General features: G+C 35.1%; 1 protein-coding gene and 1 pseudogene across 1 annotated transcript in view; both read left to right on the top strand.

The window, feature by feature from the left end:
- The first annotated feature begins 241 nt into the window (after window positions 1-241).
- Window positions 242-1,844, top strand: LOC143538805 (uncharacterized; annotated as a pseudogene).
- Window positions 1,845-10,162: 8,318 nt separating this feature from the next.
- Window positions 10,163-11,834, top strand: part of LOC143538804 (uncharacterized) — a 30,171-nt gene continuing 28,499 nt past the window's right edge. The window contains exon 1 of the mRNA XM_077032272.1: window positions 10,163-11,750. Coding sequence (XP_076888387.1) covers window positions 10,163-11,750 — 1,588 coding nt within the window. The remainder of the gene's footprint in view (window positions 11,751-11,834) is intronic.

The following is an 11,834-nucleotide window of genomic DNA, read 5'->3' as shown; positions in this document are numbered from 1 at the left end:
TTAAAAAGTTTTATTCAGTTACAAAAGTCCTCTCTAAATAAAACAAAACTGTCTATCGAGTTAAAAGTTAAGTGAAGTTTATACATGCAAAAGTAAAGGGTTAGAAGGGACAGTAAACATAGTTTAGGGGTAATATGTGTAAACTATCACACAACACCATCATTTGGATTCTCTAATAATAAACCACTGGTTAGGGTTTTGTTCGCCTGCGAAATTGGGGGTTAGGGTTTTGGTGACGAAAATGAAATCGGTGGTGGGAATGGTGGTGTCGAACAAAATGCAGAAGTCGGTGGTGGTGGCCGTCGACAGGCTCTTCCATAACAAGCTTTACAATCGCTACGTCAAGCGCACCTCCAAGTTCATGGCACACGACGAAACCAATCAGTGCAATATCGGCGATCGGGTATTATATACGTTTCTATTATTATTATTATTATTATTATTATTATTTGTTATGTTCTATTTAGATTCCAACAACTGCTTCGTGTTTCCTAATTCATCCAATTTGATGTATATAATGAATGACATGTTACAATATGTATTTGCAGAAGAAACTTGTTTGATTCAAATTATCCCATACAGGTATTCAAAAGCAATATGTTCGGTTACTACGTTCCCTGCATAATCAATCAAAGACGATTAGTTATGAACGATACTAAATCGGTTGGATCGTAACATGAAACAAACGATCGGCAAGAAGCCAAAATGATGTTACATCTACTTGAATTAACAAAGCATAGCTATCTAGAGTTTTAGCTTATTTAGTTCATGCATATGATAAATTACTAGCTTTGCATACATAATTGCAAGTCTTGCTTAAAACCTGAAACTTATTTCATACACCAAAAATACCGTTTGTTTAGAAATGAGGTCACAAATTGTACAAACTACAAACATAGATTTATGAAATTGTAAAGTGAGAACAACTAGGTGAATTCTCTCGTGCGCTTTGTTGGGAGTTCGGTCGGTATCGATTCATTACGGTACCGGTACTCACCATATCATTAGGTTGCTTTGATAGCATGTATGTTTATGCTTCGATTACATGTACATCACTATTCAATAGTGTTGTAGAACTTGCTAGGTGCTAGTTGGGCGGTGGGGTAGGGACTAGCGATTAACAGGGATTAATTGGATTGTAATTTATATTTAGTTTTTCAAATATGCATATATATATACCAGATTTTATATATAAAGTTTTCAATTTTGACCAATTTAGACCAAAAAACGATTAATCGACTTATCGATTAACGAGTAAACGGAACGTAGGCGTGATTTTTACAACCATGAGTATTCACAACTCGGGTTAGAGTAGCAAAATAGATAAAAGTAAGCACGACGCAATGGTAATACTCGAAATTACTTTATAAATATATCAATGCCCAATATACCTTGTCCACACTTAAATTTAATTCATGGAGTAGCACATGTAAATTATTGGTTCAATGTTGTACATGATGCTTGACAAATTTTATTCTACTGTAGCCATTAGCTCTATTATATTTATATAGATAACTCAGTGTAGCTTTTCATAAGGAGATGTGCACCAGGAAATTTATTATTTTTGATCATTTGTACAACATTTTCATTTTGGTGTTTGAAACCGCACTAATACACATTGCTGTATTGTAAGGATTAAGGAAATATTTGGCATGCCTGAGTGACACATTTTTTTTAAATTTCAGGTTAGATTAGATCCTTCTAGACCATTGAGCAAACGAAAGAACTGGATGGTGGCAGAGATTTTGAAGAAAGCACGCATTTATACGCCACTGTCTCCTACTTCAGCTAGCAAGACACCAGTAGCTGATTCAGCTAGCAAGATACCAGTATCTTCATCTTAAGGTTTGAATAACAAAAACATATATGTTGATCTTTTTTTAACTTCATGCTGCATATACTAAACTGGTGGAGCCAGATTTTGTTTTCTTATGCATTCTGTTTTTAATTTAATGCCATAATATATTGTATTTTCCAAATAATTACATGGTCCTCTGTTTCAGGCGGAGTTTGGAGTTGGTGAGTGATGTTTGACCTACAAGATCTGCTTGCAGGCTGCGGGTCAACCATGGGAGGTCAATAGATATAGTTGTATTTCTTTCAATTGTTTTAATAACATAATTTCAGTTCAAACTTAACCTTGTGCCAAGTTTTTGGTTTTATTGAAATGTTTTTCCCCGTTAATTGGTTATTAAGACAAATGCATCATTATCATGCTTTTACGAAACCATATTTAACATATTGTAGGTTTGTTAAAAAGTGTGTTGATTGCTGAGATATAAGTGTATAGGAGCTCTCTTTTATTTTGACTGGCCCGAGTAGGTACTTGCAACAAGGTTGCTACAACTTATATTTGGATTCTAAAATGGTAGATCTTGAACACCAATAGTCAAACAAACTGGTTTCTTTTCTATATGCAGCATTATTTAAAATTTCAAACAATTGCAGCACGAGCTAGAAAATCATATAGTAAGCACTATGCAGTAATTACTTGATACCCACATAACCTTGAAGGAAATCACTACTATTGCTGCTTTAGGTAGAATCCTGTTAAGATTAAACTCTCAATTCTCAGACAATTCTAAAGACAATTTTTTGTCAGTTTTCCGGGATGACACTCTTTAGTACATATCGTATACAAGTAATGGTCTAGAAGTGCTCATAATTTCTCACAGAAAACGTCTTAATGCTCTTATTCACACAAATTCATCACATAGATTCTATATGCAATTATTATCTTTTGAAAATGAAATGTTAAATATTTTAAATTTTGGGTAAGAATTATTTTTATAGTATGTTTTTTAGGTTGACGAGAACATTTTACATTCCAACCTAAGGGTGCACGGAGTGGTGTTCGTGAACCCCACTTCAGGGAAGGATTTTTCATAGGTACTGAAATCCATGAGGGTAGTGTTCTCAGTCATCTTTCACCATTGCTCTCGATCGTCCAATCTTCCTAGATGATTTTTGCCTTTGTTCTTTCATGGATTCGGGGTAGTGAACCCAATCATGATGTTTTTTTGATCGATACCGACCACCATATGATGGTTTTCTTGCCGGTACCAATCAGTATTGCCCACCATATAGAAGCCCATTTCGTCCACCCTTAAAAGAGAATGGACAATTTGTTTTTCTTCTTTATTTGTTTTTACGTTTCCTCATTAATATTTTCGTCATTATTTATTGACAAAATTATAAATTTTGTCTTTTAAACATATGCAATTTATGGATTAAGTCCTTTAAAAAGTTTATTTGTAGGCTGTGTTCTTTACATGTCATGTTTATTCGATTTTCGTTCTTATGATTAACTGGCATTCAAAACCCCCCCGTTAGGTCTCGGTATGAAGGGCATTTAAGTATTTTTACGCATACTATTTAAGCATTTATAATTAAAAAACAAATTAAATATATTATTAGAAAAAAAAAACTAAATAAAATATGTTAAACAAAAATCCCGTTAAGTGGCATGTTTGGATGACAATTAGTGTAAATGCCAAAAAAACGAATTTATTTTGTCATAAAGAACACTGCCCACAAATAAACTTTTTAAATGACATGATTCATAAATCGCATATATTTAAAGGATAAAATTTGTAATTTTGTCTTATTTATTTTTATATTTTTTAAAATTGTATAAATATTGCAAAACATTTGCAACCTAATTTTAAAGTCTTTTATTTCGGCCAAATTTCCCAGTGTGTGTGTGTGAGTGGGGTGGGGTGGGGTGGGGTGGGGTGGGGGCTATCAATTTTCTTGTGCTCACATATTTCACATATACTATAAGCGTGCACGTGTGATACAACGAGAAACACATACTTTGGTAATCATGTAACAAATTTATGGATGTTCATTATTTCATTTGAAACTGTGAGAACGTTCATCAGTTTGGTTTCACGGTTGAAACCGGAGCTGACCGTACATAATGAAATGTTAATTATTTACTTATTTAATACTAGGTTAGTTACCCTTGTAACACACGAGTTGAAATAAATAAATTTATTTAAATAATAACATAATGTCAAATACAAAAAAATATGTTCAACAGATATAAAGAGATATTATATGGTAAAATAAATTACACATTACACTAAATGAAAATAAAAAGTTGTTAGAAAATTCATAAATCTTTAAATATTTCTTTGTACACAATATTTGTAGTTTTATTTGTAACCTTACTTTATATCAAAACTTAGTAGTTTCACATTGTTTGTGCTTTTAACTCTATATAATGCAACACATAATTGGCCACGAGTTAAAAAAAATTGTCTAAAAAACAAATCAACCATCTGTAGTGACTGACCTTTGCTTTTATTAATCTTCATTGCAAAACAAAAATAAAGTAAATTTTTCGTTCTTTGAAATTAATCATTTTATATAAAGGTGTAGGATTTTTCTTTTTAAGAATAAGAGTGTGAGTTCTAGTATTACTTCTGAATATGCTTTTCGCTTCTATAACAGGGTTATCATATTATACTTTCACATTTATTTTAGGTTCATTGACTAGACCATTTAAGCATCATCACTTCAACATCGTCTTTTAGGATTAAGTTATGACTTGACAACCTTAAATTTTGAGGCCGTTTAAAACATCAAGAAATTAATAGTTTCTTGTAATGTATTATTTTATGTATGATAGATACCATCTATTCAATGGTAATATTTTTCATCTCTCGGAAACATGGATAACAAACATTTGTTAATTTCTTGAACGAACTCATTTTTTGGTGCAAGTCTAACTCGTTTACTAAAGAAGTCTATATTTTTGAAATCTTTAATAATAGAAGGATATGAAAAATCAATTATCATCTGATTAACAGTGTGTTAATGTTTAACATTTGTATTCCTAAGGTAAGAAGTTGTTTTATCTTCCTGAAAACCAAAACATGCATGTAGTCTAGTGTTTATATATTTTTGTGGATTTTAAGATGATGAACTTAACATAAATGATGGGTTGATTAAATTGTCAATTAAAAAAAGAAGTTGTAAATGCCTCTCTTTTTATAACCAACCCGTGGATCGAAACTCATCCTAATCATAAACTGTAACATGAACCATGCTTGATACTTTAATCGGGTAAAGAAACCAGCTCGTTTAAATTAATAAACACTAAGAATACATCAATAGTGAATTTGTCTTTTAAGGGTTTTAAAGAAAAAAACTTGTAATTTAGTAAATATCAGTATATTTAATAAGTTAAAATTTATAAAAATTTAAATTTTATATTAATTTTGTCTCTTCATTCAATAATATCACATAAAACAAAATAATACCTTTATGGTGGTATTAAATTTTTTAAATCAGAAAAAAATTATTAAAAAGAATTAATGAAAGGTTAAAAAGAAAAAAAAATGAAATAAAAAATTGTTAATAAGAAAAAGAAATGTATTTAATATGAGAGAGAGGAGAGAAAATTTTGTAAGAATCATCATGGTAATGACATGTGATACTTAGAAAGTTTTGTTTATTATATAGTATAGATTAAATATGTTTTATAATATACATTAGATATAGTTAAACAAAGTTTTATTTATACGAGTAAACACGTCTTTATTCTTGTTATGATTTCGTATACTATTTATTATAATAAGGTTTGAAGTGAAGGTATAGACAAATTAATAATTCTTATTTTAAACACAATTTATTATTGAAGTACAAACTACCTCAGAACCTAATCGTTGGTAATGGTTCGACTTAGTTGGGTTTTAATTTAAAGTAGTCCAGTTTTGGTTTTCGACGGCAAAAGAAACATGTAAAGTTGGCTCATGGCTTAATTTAAAACCATCAAAATCGGACCGCAAACACTTCTGCATAAAATGTTTTTTTTTTACTTCGAAAATGTAACACCGTGAAAATTTCGAGTTCAAAAGTATCAACTTTCCAAAGTCTAGAGACTAAAATTGCCAAATCCCAAAGTTGAGGGTCTAAATTATAAATTCTGATTTTCCTGACCTTTCGCGGTACGCGACTGGTCAGAAGAAACACCCATCGCGGTACGCGATGGGAAGTCTGACACAGTGTGACACGTGTGCCACGTGGCACACGTGGCACTATGTGCTGCCACGTGTCACCACGTGGCAGTGTTGCCACGTGGAGCGGAGACTGCCACGTGTTGACACATGGCAGGTCTACACCTCTGTGTCATCAACCCTACGTCGCGGTACGCGACGGGGTATCTTGGAGCCGGGCGCGGTACGCGATGGGACACCAGATTTTGCCTATAAATAGCAAGGTCGGGATCTCACTCCTGGCACACCAAAACCTGCTCTCCTTTCTCTCTCTAACATCTCTCTACAATACCACAATCATATACTCGATTTGCCTCGATAAACGTGCCTTGTTTTCTCATAAAACGTGTCCCGAACCTTCAATTCTGTATCAACGATTCCTTGAAGTTTGTGCCGCCTTCCACCCTCATTCATCAAGAAGGCGTTGTAATGGAAAAAAGTCCCAAAAGACGTGCCGACGAGTGTTGAAGTTGGTATATCAAAGTTGATCGAGAAAAGTGAAGCGGCGTCGGAGTGCTGCTCCTTTCTCTAGCATTTCTAAACGCCAACGAGGTTAGGCGTAATAATGAATTCAATATAATTGAATATTATATTCAAGGCTTAAGCCTTAAGTCGAGGTTATACTCGATGCCTTGATAAAAGAAAAGAAAACATAACAAAGAAATGAATGAAAATATGATTGATGAATATAGTGATAACATATATATGTGTGTAAGTATATATGATTATATTCTTTGTTATGAAATGTTATTTAATGAATAAAGAGTATTCATAAATAATAAAAGAAAAGAATTATGTTTCTTGGAGAAGAAGAAACGTCGGGTTTTTATATAAACTAAAGGTTTATAATTTACTTTTAAACAAGAGGTTTTCAAGTAAATAAGAATTGAACTAAAGGTTCAATCGAGGATTGAGATATAAGACTAAAGGTCTTAAGCCGGATCATGTATCCGACTAACAAACATTTATACTCGTAACTATAGGTTCGAGATAAAAGAAAGGGAAAGACCCTTGGACGGTGAGTGAAGCCGATCCTAAAGAGACAATGTGAATACGCCCCCAAACTTTTAAACTTGTTTTCAAAAGAGTCAACTTGTTATATGAAATTGTTTACAATGAACTAGGTGTTCCTAAAACCGTTATAACTATGGGTATAAACCTAGCCCTCAGGTTGTGGTATACATATGTCTGGATCCTTACATAGGTGGTACTATGCGATGTATGTGCATGATCGCACCACCCTTGGTCGTAGGACGCTCTCCTACAGGGAGTACGACCGTATGTGTATATTTACAGGTACTTAATGAAGTCGAACGCTGCGGTGTTTGTGAGGTGACCTAGTGTAGAGGCTCTAGTTTATATTGTGTTATTTGACTTTGTTATTCCTAAGCTACGTTGGGCCAAGGCAGGCGTAGTCTAGAGGGGTAATAAAGTAAAAGAAAGTATTTTTGCGTCAGCGTGTTCACCAGCATTCGTTGCTGACGTATTTTCTTACATTTTGCAGGTGAACAAGTTTAGCGCTTGGAGTATCGAAGTGCTACTTATATAAATCCGATGGCTCGGATTTTCTTTTGTAAACTTAAACATATGGTGGTTTGTAAATTATAAACACATAAATATTTTGTTAACCGTTGGGTGTTTTAATCCTGACTTTTGATATATGTAAATATTAAATTTTCGATCCTTAAAGTTTATAAGTCTTCCGCAATTAAACGTAACTCTGATTTATTTACAATCACGATACCAACTTATGGGTCATGCTCCTAGGCCTTAGACGGGGGTGTGACAGCTATAACAATATTACACTCAGATTAAAGATAATAAAATACTATTTTTTATGATGCTATTTATGTTAAAAAATATTAACGCATGAAAAATTTATAACAATTTAAAAATTGTGGGATAGTTGGGTTAAAAGTAAAATAAAAGAATATATAAGTAAAAAACTAAAAACTAATGTTGTAACTTTAAGGAATGTAAATTATAATTATTTTAAATAAGATTAAAATGCACATGATATTTAGCATGTCAATGACCCTTTATCCTTGTTATAGATTGTACCTCATGTATGGAGTATTCTAATTTACTTAAAATAAGCATTTTAATTTGGCATTTAATTATATTGAGATGCTATTTTAGGATAATATTTTGACCCTGATTTTTCTCTTTTGACCCCACGATCTGCTCCATGATATGCTCCCTAATTTCTTCTTGTTTTCCTTTTGGCTTTACTTTTAGCATATATATATTTGACCCTATGTATTGATGAAAAATACAAGAAAAATAATAAAAACAAAATCCTTTTGTGCTATCTAATTTTATATGGTATCAGAGCGCGTTCACGTACCGCTCTTTCACATAAAACCCTAATAGCCGCCTTGTTCTTGTTCATCATAGTCATGGCAGGCGACAAAGCCGATCCTAACCATTCCGATAGTCACAAGTCACCCTATTATCTTCACCCCTCAGATTACCCAAGACAATTGCACGTCAACGACGTTCTGTCTGACAAGAACTATGCCGATTGGGTACAAGAAATGCAAAATTTTCTTTTCGCCGAAAACAAAATAGGTTTCATTGACGGAACCATCAAGCAACCAGAAGAAACCCATGGGATTACATGGCGTGGGTGCGATGTGATGCTATGATCAAAGGATGGCTCACCACAACCATGGAGAAAGAGATCAGACTTAGTGTGAAATACGCCAATACCTCATCGCAAATCTGGCAAGACATTCATGAAAGATTTGGAAAAGAAAGTGCTCCTAGAGCCTACGAATTGAAGAATCAATTAGCTGTTACGCAGCAAGACGGAGCCACTGTCTCGGCATATTTCACAAAGTTGAGAGGTTTATGGGATGAGATCCAATCTGTTCTCCCTACCCCTCAATGCACCTGCAACAAGTGCACTTGTAGTATTGGAAAAAGACTCGTTGAACACCAAGCAAAAGAAAGGCTGTACGAGTTCTTAATGGGCCTCGACAGTGAGTTCAACGTGATAAAAACACAGATTCTGGCCATGACACCAGTACCGAGCTTGAATTCAGCGTATCACCTTGTGTTCCAGGACGAACAACAACGAGCCATCACTTCTGAGAAGAAGCCAGCCACTGATGCAGCGGCGTTTAAATCCTTTGTTCCCAAACGAGATGGTCTCGCAAGCCAAAGGCGTGACAGACTGGGACAGAAAGATTCCAAACGTAGTGATGTGGTTAAACATTGTACTCACTGTAACCGGGACGGACACTCTCGAGAAGGCTGTTTCAAAATAGTAGGATATCCTAAATGGTGGCCGGGAAACCGAAAACAAGAAGAGAGCAAGCCCAAAGCAGCATGTATTGACACCGCTTCGAGCCCAATTCCAGGTTTGACAAATGAACAATACAAACTTTTTTTGAACCACTTTACAGAAGGTAGTGACTTGAAGGAGGGTAAAGCCATACCTACAGCTTGCATGGCTACAAAAGGTAATAATAATGATGATTGGGTGATTGATTCGGGCTCGACCGAACATATCACCTACAAAGACAATATCCTCCAAAACAAAACCAAAAATCAGTTTGAAAGCCCTGTTATAATTCCCAACGGGAATGATATACCCGTTGAAGGAAGAGGCGAATGCACCTTGCCAGGAGGAACAAAAATAAAAAATGTTTTACATATTCCTAAATTTACTTGTAACCTTTTATCGGTTAGTCGTTTAAGTAACGACCTTCAAACTGCCATAACCTTTTTTCCCGATTTTTGTGTTATGCAGAAACTCCGCACGAGGAACTTGATTGGTGCGGGTGAACTTCGGGATGGTCTATACCGGATGGGAATGGTTGACGAAGAAAGAAAAGCCATGGCGACAAGAATTGATGTTTGGCACAAAAGATTAGGACACGCTTCCGGTGAAAAACTCTCACAAATTGATTTCCTTAGTAATTTTCATTTTAATAAAATGTGTGACTCTTGTTCTAGAGCTAAACACACAAAAAAACCATTTCCTATTGGTGGCATTAAAACTAAAAGTTGTTTTGAACTCATATCGTTTTCCTTCCTACTCGGGGGCAAGGTATTTTTTGACGATCATTAATGATTTTAGTAGATTCGTTTGGGTTTTTTTATTAAATTTTAAGCATCAGGCAAGCAAATTGATCATTTATTTTCATAAAATGGTTCACACCCAATTTGGAAAGTTGATAAAGAGGGTCAGGTGTGATAATGATGAAGAATTTACATATAATGACATGCTAAAGTTTTATGGCGAACAAGGAATTCTCCTTGAAACCACTTGTCCGCACACCCCACAACAAAATGGGGTGGTGAAACGAAAACATAGGCACATCATTGAAACCGCTCGTGCCCTAAGATTTGAAACCAAATTGCCTAAAATTTTTTGGGGAGAATGTGTCTTGACCGCCACCTATATCATTAACCGATTACCATCCACATCCATCGGTAACAAAATCCCTTACGAAATTCTTTTCAACCAAAAACCGGATTACGATCTCATGAAAACCTTTGGTTGCTTGCTTTATTATAGCAACAACGAGACCAAAGGGGACAAATTTGAGGAAAGGGGGAGACCCGGTATTTTCTTAGGATACCCGCCAGGGACCAAAGGTTATAAAATATATGATATCCAAAACAAGAAAATTACCATCTCTAGGCATGTCACATTCCATGAAAATGATTTCCCTTTTGACAAAATAAACAGTGGGCAACAAGATGATAATCTTTTTGAACCAATTATTGATGAAGAGAACCCAAATAAAATTAATTTTGAACCTACAGATGTCGGTCCCATTGACCAAGAGAATGCTCTTGGTCCTGATCAAGAAAACCCTTTTGTTGAAAATAGTCATGAACATGAAATCCACATTGACCAAGAAAATCAATCTGAACATGATCAAGGACCCATATTTGGCAGGCCTGAACAAGCCACTGAAGCACCCCTTTTGGATGCTTTCGGGCCAGACCAGGCCCCAAATCATGAAAACATCAGTCCAGAACCCGATAGCCATGATTCACCTATTGAAGAAACAATTGAGAACACCCCCATTCGTGAAAAACGCACCAAGACTCAACCAAACCGTTTTAAAGATTTTGTTGTGCATCTTCCCTCTTCGGTAGACCACGCTCGATCCGCACCAACTCAAGCATCCTCCACGGTACACCCCTTAATCAATTTTGTCTCATATAATAATTTCTCTAATGCTCATAAGGCTTTCTTAGCTGCCATCGACTCAATCGATGAGCCCAAATTTTTTCATCGGGCTATGAAAAACGATAAATGGAAGGAAGCTATGCAAAAAGAAATTCGTGCCCTTGAAGAAAATGGAACGTTGACCCTTGAAAAATTACCCGAGGGAAAACGAGCCATTGATTCTAAATGGGTATATAAAGTGAAGTACAAACCATATGGCAATGTTGAACGCTACAAAGCACGCCTCGTTGCCAAGGGTTTCACTCAAATGGAAGGGGTTGACTATCATGACACGTTCGCTTCGGTCGCCAAACTTGTCACGGTTCGAACTATTTTAGCCATCGCGGTGAAAAGGAATTGGTTCATACACCAACTTGATGTGAATAATGCATTTTTGCATGGTGATCTAAACAAAGAGGTCTACATGAAGATTCCTCAAGGCTTTTCTAAAGAGGGTGAAACACGCGTTTGTCGGCTAAAGAAATCACTTTATGGGCTTAAACAAGCCTCTCGAAATTGGTACATAAAATTTACCAATGCTCTCCTTAGTCTCGGTTACACGCAATCAAAGGCTGACCACTCTCTCTTCATCTATTGAAACGGGAACACATTAGTTGCAGCCCTTATCTATGTTGATG

The sequence above is a fragment of the Bidens hawaiensis genome, unplaced genomic scaffold, assembly GCF_021521415.1.
Source record: "Bidens hawaiensis isolate Kalapana, Puna unplaced genomic scaffold, B.hawaiensis_p1.1 tig00011693_1, whole genome shotgun sequence".
In the NCBI taxonomy this organism is placed as follows: Eukaryota; Viridiplantae; Streptophyta; class Magnoliopsida; order Asterales; family Asteraceae; genus Bidens; species Bidens hawaiensis.
Note: the sequence above shows the minus strand (reverse complement) of the source record. Positions and strands in the feature narration are given on the sequence as shown.